The 18,576-nt window shown below is 47.1% G+C and overlaps 3 protein-coding genes across 3 annotated transcripts in view; 1 reads left to right on the top strand and 2 right to left on the bottom strand.

The window, feature by feature from the left end:
- Positions 1–4,819, top strand: part of TMPRSS9 (transmembrane serine protease 9) — a 101,076-nt gene extending 96,257 nt beyond the window's left edge. The window contains exons 17-18 of the mRNA XM_027853290.1: positions 2,885–3,150; positions 4,209–4,819. Coding sequence (XP_027709091.1) covers positions 2,885–3,150; positions 4,209–4,414 — 472 coding nt within the window. The 3' untranslated portion in view covers positions 4,415–4,819. The remainder of the gene's footprint in view (positions 1–2,884; positions 3,151–4,208) is intronic.
- A 1,631-nt stretch (positions 4,820–6,450) lies between these two features.
- TIMM13 (translocase of inner mitochondrial membrane 13) lies at positions 6,451–9,800 on the bottom strand. Its single transcript, XM_027853291.1, has 3 exons — positions 9,607–9,800; positions 9,437–9,505; positions 6,451–7,119 (listed from the first exon to the last, which is right to left on the bottom strand). The coding sequence occupies exons 1-3, from the start codon at positions 9,733–9,735 to the stop codon at positions 7,021–7,023; spliced, it is 297 nt and encodes a 98-aa protein (XP_027709092.1). The 5' UTR covers positions 9,736–9,800; the 3' UTR covers positions 6,451–7,020.
- Positions 9,801–16,835: 7,035 nt separating this feature from the next.
- The window catches only part of LMNB2 (lamin B2), a 30,385-nt gene continuing 28,644 nt past the window's right edge, over positions 16,836–18,576 (bottom strand). The window contains exon 12 of the mRNA XM_027853105.1: positions 16,836–18,065. Within this exon, the coding sequence (XP_027708906.1) occupies positions 18,024–18,065 (42 nt within the window). The 3' untranslated portion in view covers positions 16,836–18,023. The remainder of the gene's footprint in view (positions 18,066–18,576) is intronic.

Genomic DNA, 18,576 nt, shown 5'->3' on the forward strand with positions numbered 1-18,576 from the left:
AATATTTTATTTTCCCCCAATTACACGTAAAAACTCTTTCCCCTTATCTCTCCCACTTCCTGACATGGAAATTCCCTTATCTCTGGCTCCCCCTGCTGCTACCGAGGATGCCAACAAGACGCTCCATAGTTTCTGGGCTGGCCATTGATGAGCTGAAACTCACCTCTCTCTTCATCAGTCATCTTCATTGTCCGTTTTCTGAGAGCCGGCTCAGTGACGAGTGGGTAGAATACTCTGGTTTTGAAATCAAGCAGACCTGAGTTTGAATATTGTCTCAGGCACTTACTAGGTTGCCTGAGCAAATCACCAAAACTCTTAGCCCGTTTCCTCATCTGGAAAATGGGGATAATGCAAGCACTGAGCTTCAGAGGTTGTTCTGAGGAGCAAATGAAATCGTATCTATAAAGGGCTTTGCATATCTTAGAACTGATATAAACATTAGCTACTAGCAATAGTAATAACTTTCAAAATAACAGGTGAGGGTAAAAAGTCACCCTGAAACTGAAACATTTTAATGACTCCCTATAATTTCCCAAAAGAATAGTATGTTAAAATCTAAAGGAAAAGTGTTTTCACCAAAGCTCAGTTCTTACAGTCTCAGCCCAGAAGCGGTTGTATATTTCCTTAGGGTCACAGAATCATAGATTTAGAGGAGGAAGAGAGCTCAGAATTATCGATCTAGAGCTAAAGGGGCCTCCAGAAACCAACTCCCTCATTTCACAGGAAGAGACAGAGGCCAGGGAAGTGAATTACTTTGGAGGTAGAATTCGAACCCAGGTCCTCTAACTCCAAGGCTTCTCATTCCTTCTTACCACACAGCCTCTCAAATTTGGATGTAATGGAAAGCATCTTAGCTTGGGAATTCAAAGGCTCTGCCTCTTGGTAGCTTTGTGACTCTGGGCAAGTCCCATCCCCTATTAAAGGACCATTACACAGTGCTTGGTCATCCTTTAAGTGGTACAGAAACAGGATTAGCTCTGAGCCCCCTCTGTTTCTGCTAACTCTCCTCCCTCACCCACCTCGAAGTTGTCTGCGGAGCTTTTATTGGCTTCTTGATGGACCCTTTGACCTAGATCCTCAGAAATGCTACTCCTGCTGGTTCATCTGGTGGTCTCCCTCCCTTGGGTTTGCCAGATTTTGTGAAAATGGGGCCTTAGTTCCACTAGAAGGCGAGAGAAGGAACATTTGATTAAGTGCCTTAGTTATATCATCTCATCTGGGCCCTCAGACACACTCTGTGAGGTAGAGAGTATAAAGATTATGATCTCTGTCCTTGAAGAGGTCCTTGACTTCAGGAAGGCGATGTCATGACATGCAAGTGAATTGAATTTAAGTGAGGGGGGGGCTGTACAAAGTCACCAGCCTCACTTTCTCCTCCGAAGCCATCTGGGTCCAGTGGCCGGATATAGATCAGGACCACTGGAAATGGCCCTCATGGTTTTGATGCCCATTTTATAGATGAGGAAACTGAAGCTCAGATGAGTAGTAAATCTAAGACTTGAATTCAGGTCTTCTGGTTGTTCACACATCCTTTCCACTGCATTGTCCTGCCGCTCAGATGATATGATTACTGAATGCCCTTTACAGGAAATGGGAGTCAGTTCATACATAGCATTGAAAAGTGGGTTTCTGCCTCAAGGGTTTCCTGAAAGTACATGGCCAGGGCTGGTCCACTGGAGACCATGAAATTCCAGGGCTGCTGCCCTTATATCAGCTCTATGGATTTGGGACCCAACTCAACTGCCACCTCTTCAAAGAAGCCTTTCCTGCTTGCCCTGTGCATTGTGGGAAAAGAGCTGGCTTTGCTCGACACTTACTAGCTGTGTGACTCTGGGCAAGTCACTTAACTCCATTGCCTAGTAAAAAACAAAATTAAAAGAGGCAGCTGCTAGGTGGCGCAGTGGATGGAGCACTGGCCCACAAGTCAGGAGGACCTGAGTTCAAATCCAGCCTCAGATCAAACACTTGACACTTACTAGCTGTGTAACCCTGGGCAAGTCACTTAACCCCAACTGCAAAAAAAAAAAAAAAAAGCTGGGTTTGCTCAAAGGGTCCCTCAATAGAATTGGCTCTGCCACTTGGCTTCTTGGGCAAGTCACCTCATCTGTCTGACAAGGGGCTTGAATCAGGTAAACTCTAAAATCCCTTCAGATCTAAATTCTAGCCTTTTCTCCCTCTTTGACTCAGTTCCTTGAGGGCAGAGACTCAATCTCATTCATCTTTCCATCTCCACTAATTCTCAGAAGTGAGTTGTGCAGAATAGGTATTTATTGGGAATGGAGGGAGAAAGCTTCTGTGTCCTGGAAGTTAGGAGTCAGGGCACTGGCAGGAAGACCATGAGCAGATTACCTAACCTGAGCCTCAATTTCCTCAGCTGTAAAATGAAGATAATACTTGCAGTTCACTTCACAGGGTAGGAAAATGCTTTAAGATGGGTAGCTATTTAATAGCCACACTATGCTATGACTGATAGATTTGGCTCTTCTCAGCAATGCAAGGATCTAAGACAACTCCAAAAGACTCATGACGGAAAACGTATGCACATCCAGAGAAAGGACATGGAGTCTGAATGCAGATGGAAGCATACTATCTGCTCTCCTTTTCCTTTGTTGCTTTGTTTTATTGCTTCATTCTTGTGGTTCCTCCCATTAGTCCTAATTGTTCTTTACATCATGACTAATGTGAAAATATGCTTAAAATGAATGTGTATGTAGAGCCTATATCAGATTGCACACTGTCTTGGGGGGGTGGGAGGGAGAGGGATGGGGAGAAAACTTAAACCTCAAAATCTTATGGAAGTGAATGTTTAAAACTAAAAACAGATAATACTATTTAAAAAATAAACCAGATTGGTAGCTATTAGTGAAATTCTCCATGGCTTCAGTTATAGTGACCCCAACCTGTGGGTCGCCTTCCTGGGGACGGCCTCCCTGAGTGGCACAGAGGGGAAGGTTGAGAAGGTGTACCGCATCTACAAGCACCCATTCTACAACATCTACACTTTGGACTACGACGTGGCCCTCCTGGAACTCTCGGCTCCTGTGAAATACACCAGCGTCATTAAGCCCATCTGTCTCCCAGAGCACTCTCACCTTTTCACTGAAGGCACAAAGTGTTTCATCACTGGCTGGGGCTCCATCAGAGAAGGAGGTAGGCAAATCACCCACAGCTTCCCCCTGAACTGCCACTGCCCAGTTTACCCCACCCTGCCCCCTCGAATCCAGGGCTCAGGGATTGGCAAAACCTAGGGTGGCCAAGCCCAGCCTAAGCAGAGGCAGATAAGCCCTCCAAAGCACCTGGTCTAGTCACACAGGGAGAGTTGGCGCCTCTACCTAGGCCCTCTGACTTTAAATCCAACACATTTCAGAAAGGGGGGGAAAATGAGAACAGGGAGTGGGAATGAGAAGAGAATAAGCATTTATTAAGCACCTACTACATTCTAGGATGGGGCAGCTGGGTTGCACAGCGGATGGAGCACTGGGCCCAGAGTCACAAAGACTCATCTTTCCGAGTTCAAATCCAGCCTCAGACCCTTACTAGCTGTGTGATGCCAGGCAAGTCACTTCACCCTGTGTGTCTCAGTTTCCTCATCTGTAAAATGAGCTGGAGAAGGAAATGGCGAACCACTCCAGTATCTTTGCCAAGAAAATCCCAAATAGGGTCACCAAGAGTCAGACACAACTGAACAAGACATTATTCCGAGCACTGCGCTAATCATTCAGGTCTCCAATAGCATCCTCTGTTATCATTTTACCTAACACCCAACAGCATATTTGCTAGGCCAGATGAAGCCTCTGGTACCATGGAAGAGCTCTGAAGTTGGAGTCAGAATATCTGGGTCTGAGTCCTAGCTTGAGCATTTCACTTCCCTTTCCCAGATGTTTCCTCATCTGCAAAGTGAGGCCGTTGGTCCAATAGCTTCCAAGGACCCTTCCCCTTCTGATCTACCTCATTTCCCCCAGCCCCTCCCTCATGCCCACTGAGTATGGTGGGGCTCAGTATAAAGGAAAACTAAACTAGCTGTCCAAAAGAGGGCTGGGTCACTAGCAGAGGCACCGGCTCCCCCTTCCTAGAGACCCTCCAGCAGAAGCCTGGTAAACCACTTGGTGGGATGTTCTAGAAAGCAGTCCTAACATTCTCAAGTTTGCTCCTCACCCACCACCTGGCCCTCCTTGAGGTCATTGCTAACTGCTATTTGTGTTGAACAGGGCTAATGGCAAGGCACCTGCAGAAAGCAGTCGTAAACATCATTGGAGAGGACACCTGCCGGAAGTTCTACCCCATCCAGATCAGTAACAGAATGCTGTGTGCAGGCTTCACCCGGGGAGGTGTAGACAGCTGCTCGGTGAGGTCCCAGGTGCACTGTCCCCAGGCTCCCCAGGACAGCCAATCCTCCAGGCTTTTCTGTAACTAGGCAGCCAGCCTGGCCCACCAGACCTTAGATCCAGACCACACTTTAAACTTGGAGGCACTTTCACAGGTGTTTAATTTGTAAAGTTGAAATATTTGTGCCATCTGGTTCACAGTTCTCATGGGAAAAGCGCTTTATAAACCTTTAAAGCAGTTTCAACCACCCTGGGAGGAAAGCAGGGCAGAAAGGATCATTCCCATTTTACAGACTGGGACACTGAGGCCCAAGAAGGTAATACGACTTGCAACGTGACAGCCAGTTAGTGGTTGAGCTGAGACTGCTGCCTAAGCCTCCACATGGCTCCTTCTGTAGATCTTACTGGCAGTGAAATCCCTTCTTCTCAAGAGCCCAGCAAGGGAAGAGGGCGGCCTATCTTCTCCAGGGCTTCTGACCTTCTTGCTTCTTGTCCTTGCAGGGTGATGCTGGGGGGCCGCTGGCTTGCAAGGAGCCCGCCGGGAGGTGGTTTCTTGCTGGGGTCACCAGCTGGGGATACGGCTGTGCCAGGCCATACTTCCCAGGTGTCTATGCCAAGGTGACAGCTGTAAGGGGCTGGATCAGGCAGAACATCAGACTGTGACTGGCCAGGAAGATCAGGAGGCATGTGGCCAAGTCAAAAGTTCCCCTGGCTTTAGGAATCAACCTGAAGCAGGCAGTGGCTGCTGCCCCTAAGGAGCTGCCCATCTCCTTATGCCAGACAGCAGTGATAGCCTGAAAGCCAAGAACCATCGCCCGGGGTAACCGACGGGATGGTGGTCTTGACCATCTGGGGGGGGATTAGGGCAGGGGAGGGTGTGGGGAGTTGCATTTAACATGGTGAAATTGTATTAGGCTCTTCTGTACAAGTAAACATGACCTGTTTCAGACTCTAGCTTGTGGGGGAAGAATGACTCAGCCCTTCCCCAGCAAGGCCACCCTAAGTCCAGGAGCAAGACCGCCGGGACGAAGATCCATTACTTACTAGCACTAGTCACAGGCAGCAAATGTTGTAATTCTGTGCCTTTGTATCCCCAGGGCTGAACACAGGGAATCTCAAACATATTAGCTGGCATTGAATAAATGTTTGCTCAATTTTACTCCACTAGTTGGGTGACTAAGAACTAATCATTTAACCTCTTGGAGACTCAGCTTATTCATTTGTAAAATGAGGATACTTTAATACTTATATTACCTGCCTTGAAGTCATGCCATGTAAGTCTTAAAGTGTTACAGGTATGTGAATTATTTCAGTCATCATTCCTCCCCCCATATCCAGAGCTGACCCTCACAGAATGAGGTGACTAATTGTTGCTGGCATCTCAGCATTCAGGCCAAGGCCCCCCCTGAATCCCTGGGGCACCAGCCAATTGGATCAAGGGAAGTCAAACAGCCTGGAGGGACCCTACCCAACCCTTAAAACCCACAGCCGCATCCTTGGTGACTAGGTGGTACAGTAAATGGGGCACCAGGCCTAGAATCAGGAAGACCTGAGTCTGAATCCAGCCACGACACCGGGAGACCCTGGGCAATTCATTTCACCTGTGTGCTTCCTCAACCATAAACCGAGAATAACAGCACCTACCTTGCAGGGTTGTTGTGAGAACTGAACGAGGTATTCATAAAGCACTTAGCACAGTGCCAGTGCGGCACATAGTGAGTGCCGTATAAAGGCTATTACTATTTATTATTATTCCTTATCCTCAAGGCAGCTGCAGCTCGAGACCTCCATAAGGCTGTCACTTTCATGATCATCTGGGCCATCACAGCCCGATTATCCCAAAGGGAGGTGGAAGGGGGAAACACGGCAGAGTGAGACAGTCTAACTCACACTATTATGCTAAGATTTGAGTAGAAAGAGATCTGGCAGTCATTTGGGGATTACAGGACCCGCCCAAGGTCACATGATGACAGTGACTCCAAATCTAGGCCCATGCCCCCACAGCCGGGCCAGGCAGGGCAGGACATCCCACCCAGCAAGGACACATCTCACCTCAGAGGCACAAACCTTGGAAAGAACCAATCCATACGCTTGTCATCGCTCACAAGATGGAGAGAAGCTGCTCTGGTGTCACAGACAGCAATTTACTGTTTTCCAGATAAATGACAGGGGGTGATAACATTGTCCCTCGCCCCCAAGGCTCGTGAGCTGCACATCCCCCACCCGGGGGAACCAATCACATCTTTCCCAGGGAACAGCTAAAGGCCCAACTCCGAATCAGTGCATGCCGGGTGCCAGGCAAGGTCAGGGACCTCCCAGCAAGGTCAGGGACGGGAGGTGGCCAGGAGCTTCGCAACCTGCAGGAGGGCCATCCTTTGGCCAAAGGCTGAGACCACGGCAGAGGAGGGGAGAACTGGGCCCTTAGAGAAGGGCAGAGATCCAGGCTCCACAAACAGGGCTTTTATTAGTGTGCTGAGGAGGGGGTGGGGAATCACCAAGGAATCGAACCAAATTTCAGGAATCACCCCCCTGCCCCTGCCTTATTCCTTTCATTCTCAAAGCACCCTGTGAGAAGGGAGGGTGGCAGGATGAGCTCCCTGGCTGTGTCCAGGGCTGGCCCGCTCTGGGGAAGAGGGACAGCCGGTCTGGACAACCCAGCTAGAGTTCCTGGATGTCCACGAAAAGAGCACATGCCTCACATGTTGGCTCGCTCCCGCTGCAACCTAGAATTGTAGGCTCGGGACACTGTATTCCACGCATCCATGTACCGATCCATGCACATCGCAATGCACTTCTGAAGAGAAAACAAATGAGACAGGTAGAGAGGGGGCTCGGCGCCCTGCTTTAACTGCACCTAGATCCTATATGGGGCAGCTCAGTGGAGTCAGGAAGACCTGAGCTCACATCTAGCCTGAGATAATGGGTAAGTCACTTCCCCTTGCCTGCCTCCGTTTCCTCATCAGTAAAATGATCTGGAGAAGGAAATGAAAAACCACTCTAGTATCTTTGCCAAGAAAACCCCAAATGAGGTCAGGAAGAGTCAGACACGCCTGAAAAACAAATTCTTCTTTTTCCTGGTTTTCAGACCGTCATCCAGACTGGATTGGGGGCCACGGAGGGCAGCCATGCATGGCCAATGCCCACAGAACCCTAGAGCTGAAAGAGAGAGTGGCTTTCTCCTATCTCCACAGAATGGTTCCTCCTGGACTCCACCAATGGGCTGGGGCAGGTTTTCTTTAGACTGTGTCCTGTACAGCCCTGTGTGAGGGTCCTCCCCTCTGGTTAAAAGGCCAGGTGCCCCATTTTGGAATCCCCTTGTGCTGCTACAATGAGTAGTACAGGGTACAAACTGATATAGAAACAGCAAAGTTCTAGAGTTTCAAGGGCTGCTAGGTGGCACCACAGTGCACAAAATGCCAGGGCCCGAGTCAAGAAGACTCACCTTGAGTTCAAATCCAGCCTCAGACAATTCCTAGCTGTGTAGCCCTGGGCAAGTCACTTCCCCCTGCCTGCCTCAGTTTCCTCATCTCTAAAATGATCTGGAGAAGAAAATGGCAAACCACTCCAGTATCTTTATCAAGAAAACCCCAAAGGGAGTCACGGAGAGGTGAACGTGACTGAACAACAAAACTGACAAGTGCAAGGTCTGAATCCTGATTCTGCTCCTTACTATCCTATCTGGCCCACAACTGCCTCATCTGTAGGGGCTATGCCTAGATGTCTCAAAAGTCTCTTCCAGCTTGAAATCCTGACACCTATGACCCAGTGAGGACTGCAAGCGTGAATGTTCCAGACAGCCTCTCAAGGTCTACTTACTTGCTGTCTTCCTTCCAACAAGCTGCAATCTATCTGATGGTTCTAGTTCTGCCCTCTGGGGTCAAACTAAACGAGCCCCTCTTCCCCATGACAGCCACTCATCCATCCAAACAGAGGAATCACAACCCCTTTTAAGTCTTCTCTCATGTTTGGTTATTCTGCCTTTTGGCTCCTCTCACTACCCTAGTGGAAACAGTCAGTCAATAAGCATTTATTAAGCACCTACAATGTGCTTGTTGTCTTTCTTTCTCAAAGAGAACCATGCTATCCAGGAGGTGATGCCATGACATGCCCCCGATATTGTGGTCATTTTTGAGAATGGAAGGACAAACAACCACCACCACCACCACTACTTGCAAGTGGATTGGATTGAAGTGAGGCAGGGCTGTGCAAGGTCACCAGCCTCTCTCTCCTCCAGTGCCATCTGGGGTCCAGTGGTGAGATACAGATCAGGACAACTGGAGATGGCCCTAGATGCTCTGGGAGACCTTGGCCTTTTTAAGCTAAGGTTTTTAACAGGTTTCAGTTTGACTGAAGCAACGCCCATTCAGTGATTAATTATTAATAAGCATTTATTAAGTGCCTACAATGTGCTAGACACTGTGCTGAGCACTACAGATTTAAAGAAAGGCAAAAAGACAGGCTCTACCCTCAAGAAGCTCATACTTGGGCAAGGCTAAAATGAATAAATAACTATTAAGTAACTGAACTAGGATTCAAACTCAGGAGCCAGGACTCCTTACGTGATAGTCCGATTCCTCCGGACCTGTGTTCCTCGGCAGCACTGGACAGAGGCACTTCATGCCTCACACACACAGCTCCTTACCCTCCCCTGGGTGCCTGGGGGCAGGTCCTGCTTCTTCCAGTCACTCATTCTCCGGGTCCTCTTCCAGCCTCCCAAAGGGGTCACCAGTTCTTGCCCCTCCCTCCGGGACACCCCCATGGGCCACTGTGCTCCTTCAGGCTCGCTAACCCTCACTCCCAGTGGCTCGGCTCACTTTCTTGGGGCACGTGCCATCCCCGACCCCAGTCCCGGGGGGAGGGGAGGGGTTCATCTACTTAGCTCAGTGCCAGCCTCCCCAGACCCCCCGCGGCTGAACTCCGAAGGGTCCCCCTTACACGGCCGGGGTAGGGGTCACTCCAGACAGGGCTCGGGGAGGATGCCTTGCTCGTGCCCAAGATTCGGCCGGGCGGCAAGAGGCCAGCTCACGGCCCGACGCCCCCAGCCGAAGGGGCTGGGGCGGAGGAGAGGCGGTCCAGGGCCACGCGTGGGTCCCCTCGCGAGGCGCCCTCACCTGCTCGGAGTTATCCAAGGAGCTGCCGGGCTTCCCAATGCACTTCCGGAAACACTTGTTCGTCATCCTCTGGAGGGGACAGGGAGACACAGTGACCCGCGCGCCAGGGGACCCTCGGCCCGGCCCCGGCCCTCGCCCCCGCCCCCAGGTCCCAGGCCCCAGCCCCACACCTGCAGCAGCTCCTGCGCGTTGGCCACGGCAATTTGAACCTTCACTTGCTCCATGATGAGCCCTGGGTCCAGCTTCCCGCCTCCGGCCCCCGCCGCACCCCCGAACTCCGAGCCGAAGCTGCCCTCCATGGCTCCCAAGCAAAGTCACCCGGGCGCCGCCACTGCCGCCGCGTGCGCCGATCTGTACCCGTACTCGTACCGGAAACCGATCCCGGCGCACCACGGGAAACGGAGTCCCAGGGGAACCAAGAGCGGAAGAGGCTGGGAGAAGTCAGCGAGAAAAGGAAAAACTACGGTGCCCACAAGGCCACGCGCCGCGCGTCAGGCGCTCTGGAGCAATTCCAGTAGGGGGAGACTGAGGGCCGTTAGGTAACCCTGCCCTTTGCGCTTGCGCGGCGCGTTAACCGCCTAAGGCCGCTTAAAGGGTGTTGTGATGTCACTAAGGCCTCCCGGCCCCGCCTCACCATTACAGGGTGCTTCTAGGTGAGCAGCGAGGATCCCGGCAGTCCGCACCCCTCCCCTACTGCGAGAAGCTTTGGAGAGGAGGACCACCCCCCCAACCCCTGCTGCCGCGCAATGCAAGCCGGGATATCCCCCATCTCCTGACATCAAAACACAAAGGACTTGTAGCCGCGCGCAGGCGCCCTGCCCAGCCGAGACCAGACCCTGAGCGCGCAGGCGCCAAGGCTTGCGCCCGCCCGCCCGCCAGCGCAAGTGCCCGGACCGTACATTTGTGTGACCCCTTCACGACAGCTCCCCGCGCAGGCGCCCTGCGCTCTCCTCCTTTTCCTGCTCCTGTGGCACCTTCGTACCCACACGGCTTCCCCAGATCCCCACACTCTAGTGGTAGACCTAGAAGGAGGCGCGGGTGGGGAAACTGAGGCCCGTGGAGGTGAAGTACCCCACGAGAGCTGAGATTTGAACCCAGATCCTTTGACTTCCTTCTTTGCCAGGGCAGTAGGTCAGGGACATGCTGCAGCTAGGCTTTCCCTGCGTTTCAGCAAACGATGGAGAGAAGGCATTAAATCAGGCCAGTGTCAACTTTAAAGTGTGACAGAGCTCTTTGGTCCCTGTTTCACATGTGTTCGAGGCTTTGCATAAAGGCAGCTAGGTGGTACAGTGGTTAGAGCGCTAGATCTTTAATCATGGACAACTGACTTCAAATTCAGCCTCAGACACTTATTAGCCATGTGAACCCTGCCTCAATTTCCTCCCCTGTAAAATGGGGATTAATAATAGCACCTACTTCTTAGGATTGTCGTGGGGATAAAATGACTATTTTTTTAATTTTGTTTTTAACATTTAAAAAAAATTTTGAGTTTCAAATTCTCTTCCTCCAGTCCCTCCACCCATTGAGAAGGCAAGCAATATTATACTCATTATACGTTTGGTCATGCAAAACCTATTTCCATATTAATCATGTTGCAAAAAAAAAGCAAGAAAAATATAGACAGTGAAAAGAAAGATACTTCGATCTGCACTCAGAGTTAGTTCATCAGTTCTTGGAGGTGGATAGCATTTTTCATTATGAGTCATTTGGGATGGAAAGTGACTCTCTGTGAAGCACTTTGCAAACTATTATATAAATGCTAGCTATAGTTATAAATGGCATGCTTAGCAAATTCGCAGAGGACACACAAAGCTAGGAGGGATAGCTGACGTATCCCAAAAGATCTTCGTGGAAGGCTGTCATCTATTTGGTTTTGCTTGAGAAAGGAAATCACGTGGCTAGATAGGGCTTTCAGAATTTGGCTGAGTCACCAATGAACTCAGGTGATTAACTGGTTAGTGATAAGAGCATTTGGGGCTCAGCTTGATTACCTCTATTATACTTAAAATGAATATGTCAAGTAATAAACTCCAAGGTTAAAGAATCTGGTTAGCTTGCAAATTCCAGCTTTATCTCTAGTATTTACTGACTAGTTTATTCTACCTGAAGCAGATCTTTCCTTTCTGTTCTTTGCCTTCCCCTTCTGCTCTCTCTATATAAAATTCCATTGTATGCTAATGTAACTCAAACCTATAAAAGGTTTCTGAAACAGGCTCAGAGCCCATTGATTTTTTGTATTCTGTGGGACAATGCAGAACATGCTATTAAAATGTTTCTGCATGTTGATATGATTGGCAACAGTACATATCAATGAATCCTTGGATTTTTTTTTTAGTATCAATTAGATCACTTGAGCAAATCTAATAGGGATAAATGTTAAGTTTCATGGGTTGAAACTTTAAAACTTCCAAGTAACACAGATAGACCCCTGTAGGAAATTTTATGGGAGGGAATGGGCAAATGATGCAGGACAGGAAGGCACAAATCTAAACCTGGATGGATTGTGGTCTCCATCATTTGAAGGTGACTGGTGAGATTGCAGATCCACTAGAATAAAGTATTGAACCTGGTTTCAAAAACCCAACCTCCTATGTACAGAATGGGGGAAGCATTTGGGTCATTGGATAATTAATCCGAAACCCTTCAGACCATGAATTAAGAACCGTCAGAGAGGAGCTCAGTTATATCCATCCTAGCCAATCATGCTCCTATCTTTAAAACTGATCAAAGAACAAGAGCTTGCTATAAATTGCAACAATTCAGCCTCAAATCCACTGAACCAAAACACTCTTGGGGACGCTGGTGCTTCCTAAAGGGAAGGGAATAAACATTTATTAAACACCTACTATTAAGCACTGTGCTAAGTGCTTTACAAATTTTGATCCTCACAACAATCCTGTGAGATGGACACTGTTATTGTACCCATTTTATAGTTGAGGAAACTGAAGCGGCCAAAGGTCAAATGCCGTACCCAGGGTCACACAGCTAGTAAGTGTCCTGAGGTTGGATGTAAACTCAGGTCTTCAGACTCCAGAGACATCGCTCTCTGCTAGCTGTGCCACTATTTATAAATCAGTGAAAGCTGAACCAGAAACTGTACAGGCATGGTACCTTCTCTAGAAGTACCTGAGGGCACCATGGCAGTTTGGTCATTCACTTGCTCTTTATCTGAAGTCCAACTCAGAATGCATACAAGCTTTTGCAAACCAACTTCCCATACTTCGTGTGGTTCAAAGGGTCATCCAATAAACTAGTCACTCACTTCCAATTTGAATATAAGCACCTTAACTACAGGGACTTTCCCTTTTAGATTCGTACCCCCAACAGGAAACAAAACATTTGCCAGTTCCAGGGTTAAGCATTAGGTTTTATATTCATTCGTTCCTACCACAAATCTAGTGGGAGATCAGTATATGACAGTAAGGATGACAAATACCATAATTTATAAAACAAAGTTGGACAGACTGTATTGACTCCATTTGACAGCTAAATCTGAGGACCTGTGATTCACTCGGTCTCACCAGCAAAATGGTGGTAAAGCTGGGTGGGGTTAAGTAACCCCACAAAGTCTGGTGCTCTTTCTCCTCCATTATGAATCTCCTTTGACAGTTTCCCACAAACAGCAACAGTATTTGTTTTAAAAGCCCCAACAAAATCATAACCAATAGTTAAATCAAAACATTTATTGAAGTGTCTTGTACAAAAAAGTTTCCAGTCATAAAACGTATATTACAAATCATTGAAAAAGACATTTGGCATGCATGTATATTCTTTAAAAAAAAATTTTTTTTTGAAATGATAAAGTCTAGATTATCACATAGTTCTCAGATGCTCTGCATGACAATCTGTCATTTCTACTGAAGTTTGTGGGGTTTGCCATGGTAACTATCCAACTCAGCAAGTCATTTAAACCTTTATTATTTTTTTTTACAGCAGTGTTCATAAAGAATACATCCATAATGATCAATGGCCACTATATAAATAGAACAAAGCTATCTAAAAGTTGTATGGTTAAAACTACCATTCAAGTCAAAAGTCATTATTCTTATGAAAATAGTTGGATATGGAAAGTGATCTCAGTCATTTGCAGGCCTTTGGGGCTTGCTTGTAACATTTTATTGCTAACACCTTTAGTGTGATAACCTGGGGAGGAATGTTGGTCCTGCCCAATCAGTGAAGAATCAAGTTTTCATGATCTTTTGAGTTGCACTAATACCTTTCACAAAAGTAACCCCTCTCCCCAGCCCACCCCCCACCCCCTACCCAATCCTAGGATTTATTTTACTCAAAGGATCAAGCCAGGCTTCAACACATGCTTTTCTAGGGTCATCACTGCTACTTTCACCTAACCACTTTTTCATCTAGACCTTAGCATTTCAAGAAAAAGGCATTATGTTTACAAAGAATAATTGTATGTAAATGTGGGCTTATACAAAACAAGAAAAAAAATCACCTCTGAATTATTTTAAAGTGGTGTAAAGCTAAGCATATTTGAGGGCAAGTAAAAATTCTGTTTCCCAGGCCATGTTCAGTATTAAAAAGGTTCATGCTGCTCAATGTTTCCAAATACTCTATTTCCATTTTCCACTATGGGCTAACATGCAGCCACCAACCAGCTAACCTTCCAGCAAAGAGCCTCCCTATATGAAGCCTAAAACCAGTTATAAAAAGAGAACAGAGAACTAGGAAAAGGCTCGAGACTGCCGATCACACTTAGCTCCTGGCTCTGCCCTAGTCTCCAAGGATGCCTTGGTCAGAATGAACTCTTTCCTGGACAGCGAAGAGAAGAAACTGAATAAGAAATTGCCTAATCACTTTTTCCCAATACATGCAACAAGAGTCACCAAGAAACTGTCTCCAGTTACTCAGCTCCCACCTTTGACACCTTCGTGGCTTTGTCCAAATAGGAATGAATGCCGCTCCTTTCCTGTTGGGTTGGGATGACTGGGCCTTCCTAGGACCCTGGGTTGAATCAGTCCCCTTGTAAAGGTCAGAAGGCTAAGAGTACAGAGGGAATGCCCCTTCACAGTTAATATCATTCACATTGTGACCATGACCAGAGATGCTCTGGCACCTCATGTATTTCCTGCATGAACGTGGTTAGCTGCCTATCTTGTGTAAGACCCATCAATTGGGCTCCCTCCAGAAAAACAAAGAGCTAATTCCTTGGAGGCATTTTTCCTCCATTTGCTTTGGGAGAAGGGTTGAGACTACAAAGTCAGAAGGGGTTTGCTGAGCAGCCCGGCCGTTTCTGGAATTCCCCTAAAGCTTTCCACAGGTGGCTAACACAGTTAGTCCATACGGCCACATTCTACCATCTCATTTGGTCTACAGGGCATGCATCATTAACTGACCAAAATGGCCAACAGCTGCTTCCCTGGCTTTAACTGAAATTTGGCTCTTACTGCCTTTTTTCACTTCTTCAGGTGTACAACGAAACCAAATGCTAGTGGTAGTGCCTTCAGCCTGTTGCCAAGACATCTGGACAATTCCTAAGAAGCTCTGTGTCATTCAAGAGGAGATCAATGGAGAGGACCAGCCCCCTCAGCTCAAAATTTCATCAAGAGCCTATTAAGAAGGATGGCAAACAGGGCCAACCCAGGTGCTCCCAGCACCTCCCTCACTTTAAAAGCTCCTTAACCAGATTAAATTGAATGTTGTCCACTTCAGGTTATGACTGATAGGGCCGGCATGTTTTCCAGCAAATTCCACATGATTTAGAAAAGTAAAGGCAAATGTCTCTGGTCATTTACTTTTGAACAGCTAGTGGAAGGAATACAGTAGTTTATATGTGTCTCTACTTTAAAATCAGGAATTGCCTCTTAAAAGTGTTTGGGTGGCAGTGATCTTTTAAGATCATGACAACAAAGCCAAGAGGCTGCCTTGGCCCTGCAGAAAGGACAGTCTAGTCCTTAAAAAACATTGGTTTTTGGTAAACAAGACAAAGTTGTCATGATATAACCTTCTTGGACCCTGCTCTTGGGAATGTTTCTTCAGAAAGGTAGCACATGCCCACAGGCTCCAAGAGGAAAGCTTAATCAAAGCCAAACTGACAGACACTTCAGTTCTTGACACACAATTCCCTAAAGAAAGCAAGTCACATGTGGTGCACACAGTAGTAGAGGGAAAACAATGACTATTTCTACACTTAAGAGTGAAACACAGGATTTGCATAAACTCTAGTTTCATAGGGAATAGTTAGTTAATCCACCCAGCTAGCTCTGGAGGAAGCAACCTGTTTTCTAGAGTTTGGGGAAAGAATATGTTTCACTCAGTCAGGCAGGAAACAGCCAATGGCTCAGATAATTTGAAATCTAATTCAAGCTACTTGTACAAGGGAATTCAGTTAAAAAAAAAAATGAGGGAGCCATCACTGCTCAGTGTAGGGGGAGGAAACACCAAGTAAACAGAGAGAACAAAATGAGCCCAGGCAACTGGACATGGGGCCAAGCACCACCCCTATGTTGACCCAGCCTTCGACAAGGTCCCAGCCACTGAGTATCAGAGCTCCCTAGGCCAGATGAAGCAATCTGCCTACTGGCCAACATAAAAAAATAAATATCCATTAAAAAAAATAACTTCTATGTATACAGGTAGGAGGGCATGTAAACACAGCAAGTTAGCAGGAGAGACTTGGGCTTCGGCAGCTGGAAGGTGGACTGCATGGTTTAAAATATCAGTCTAGGAAAGGTTAATTTGCATTTGCATGTTTTGTCTGAGAAACATAATTTCAGCAAGAAGATATATGTATATATATAGGTAGATATAGATAGGTGCATATATATTTGACAAAGATAGGTATGATTTCACTACATATTTAGTTACCCACATACACAGAGTGGGAATAACAGACGAGAAAAGTCAGTCAAATTCGAGGGAAAAATTCAACATTATCCAAAGTAGCCACCTATTACCTAAAAATGCCCACTCCCTGACAGTGCTATCAGGTGTGCATTAGGCGGCATTACACATAAAGGAAGAAGCTCAAATTCCATTTTAACATCTCCCTTCAGAGGAAGACATTTCTTAAGACTCATCTGCACCATCAATATTTTTCTTCTCTTAATCTAAGTGCTAACTAACTAGTCCAATCAGCTGAATGGCTTTTGGTGCATTCCGCCCCAGATACTACATTTGGCTAGCTTTCCATCTTGTAGCAAAGAGTATTTGTAAATCTAATCTAATCAGCCCACAATGACTTGCTCCTCGACACTAAAGTTATTTGAGGTTGTGGAGACATAACCTTGAAGGCTGATTGAGAACCAGGTTTTTTGAAATCATTTTCAGCCCTGTTGCACTGCAGGTTAAACCACTAAGGCAGGGGTGGGGAACCTGAGGCCTACGAGGCAACATGTGGCCCTCTAGGTCCTTGGGTGTGGCCTTCTGACTGAGTCCAAGTTTTACAGAACAAATCCTTTTATTAAGGGGATTTGTTCTGTGAAGTTTGGATTCAGTCAAAGGGCCGCACTTGAGGGTCTACAGGGCCACACGTAGGCTTGAGGCTGCAAGTTCCCCAGTGCTACACTAAGGTAAAAGCCCTTAGCCAGACCCACAAGGACTGGTAGAAGTGGGCAATCAAGGAACAACATTCAGGAGCCACAACTATCCCATCAAGAACTTTAGGCCATACCAACCTATTTCATTTGAGTAGCTCAAGAGCAAAATCCACAAGAGGCCAGGGTCAGGCTGGCCTGTGAAGAGAATTCAAATGCCCTGAAGAGTTTTTAAAAAAACAAAACTGAGTTTGTTACCAGGGAGCCACGATGCTTTGTGGTGCCCAGATAGATGCAAATGTCAGTTTCTGATATTCACTGAAACATGATAGAGGAAGCCTGAGACTAAACCGCACTTGGCAGAAGTTATTATAAAACATTTTATGCAGGGCAGATCACATATCAAATTCCCGTCAGGTGATCCATCCCAATTCCCCTCAAGGAAATGAAAAAAGAAAAGAAAAATTTGCTTCAATATTCTATTCAGCTCATTTTGTACATGATGGGTCATGTTGCAAAAAGCTTGCATCTGCAGGCCCCCAGCCACCAAGGCAACATGGCTATCTCAACTTTAGATCTGATAAAAAACACTAAAAAATATCTTGTGCCCTCTTCACAGCTGGTGGTCACTCCTGGAGGGTCCTGGGGTATGTGTGCAGGGGTGGAGGTAATTTCTCATTTCATGATTCCTCCCCAGGGAATCCACCCACCATCATGTAAAAACAACTTCTAGGGCAGTAACTCAAGTTTATTAATCTACACCCTCCACCCCCACTTCCCCTCACCCCTGCAAAAAAAGCCTAGCTTCAGTTTGGTAAGATTTACCAGTCTGAAAATTTCTAATTCACTCAATGCTAAAATGGGGGAAATGCAATAGTTGGATAGTAGTGTTGAAGGGACCCCTAAAGTTCAGGGGAGGGGACACCCAACCCAGGGAGGAGGAAGGAGGAGAAATCCATTCAAAAATTCTGGCAGTTTGGTTAAAAAATCTCTAGAAATGTAACAAGGAATAAAGAAATCCAATGATACAAAAATAGTTTTCAGCGGCTCTGAGGAAAGGCAGGAGCTGGGTAAGGAAAGTGAGTGGTGGGCACTCACATCACTAAACAGCCTCTGGAGGTCGTCCGGGGGTCTCCCTGAAAGAGAAAGGAAGAGACAGGGAGAGTTAGGTGGCCAAAAGAAGAAATGTTTATTAGTAGCTCATCCTTGAATTCAGGGGGATGACTATGCAACTTCAGTGGAAGCTGGCCTATCCTCCCACTCACTCAGTCACCCATCTTTTTTAGCCAACTCCTAAGGATGAAAGGAAGGCACCTGTGGCACTTTCAGGACACCTTAAGCACCTCTGTGCATCTGGCAGATTACGGGTAAAGTGACAACTATTCTCCGAAGACCTAAATGGCTGCATTTATTCTGCTTAGCTCAAGGCAAAACTAGGATTGATGGGTAAAAATTAAGAGTAGGGCAGATTTGAACTCAGTCTCAAATGTCCTAACGGTGATTGCTGTCCAGAAACACAAAGAGTGGGCAGCCCCTGGGGAGCCAGGAGCCCCCTACACTGAGGACACCCCGTAAAGGTCATGGTAAAGCAGCCTCTCCTGCATTGTTGTTGATGTTGTTTGTCGGGGCAGGGGGCATTCATGCCTC

This window comes from Vombatus ursinus, unplaced genomic scaffold, assembly GCF_900497805.2.
Source record: "Vombatus ursinus unplaced genomic scaffold, bare-nosed wombat genome assembly UNPS02009918.1, whole genome shotgun sequence".
In the NCBI taxonomy this organism is placed as follows: Eukaryota; Metazoa; Chordata; class Mammalia; order Diprotodontia; family Vombatidae; genus Vombatus; species Vombatus ursinus.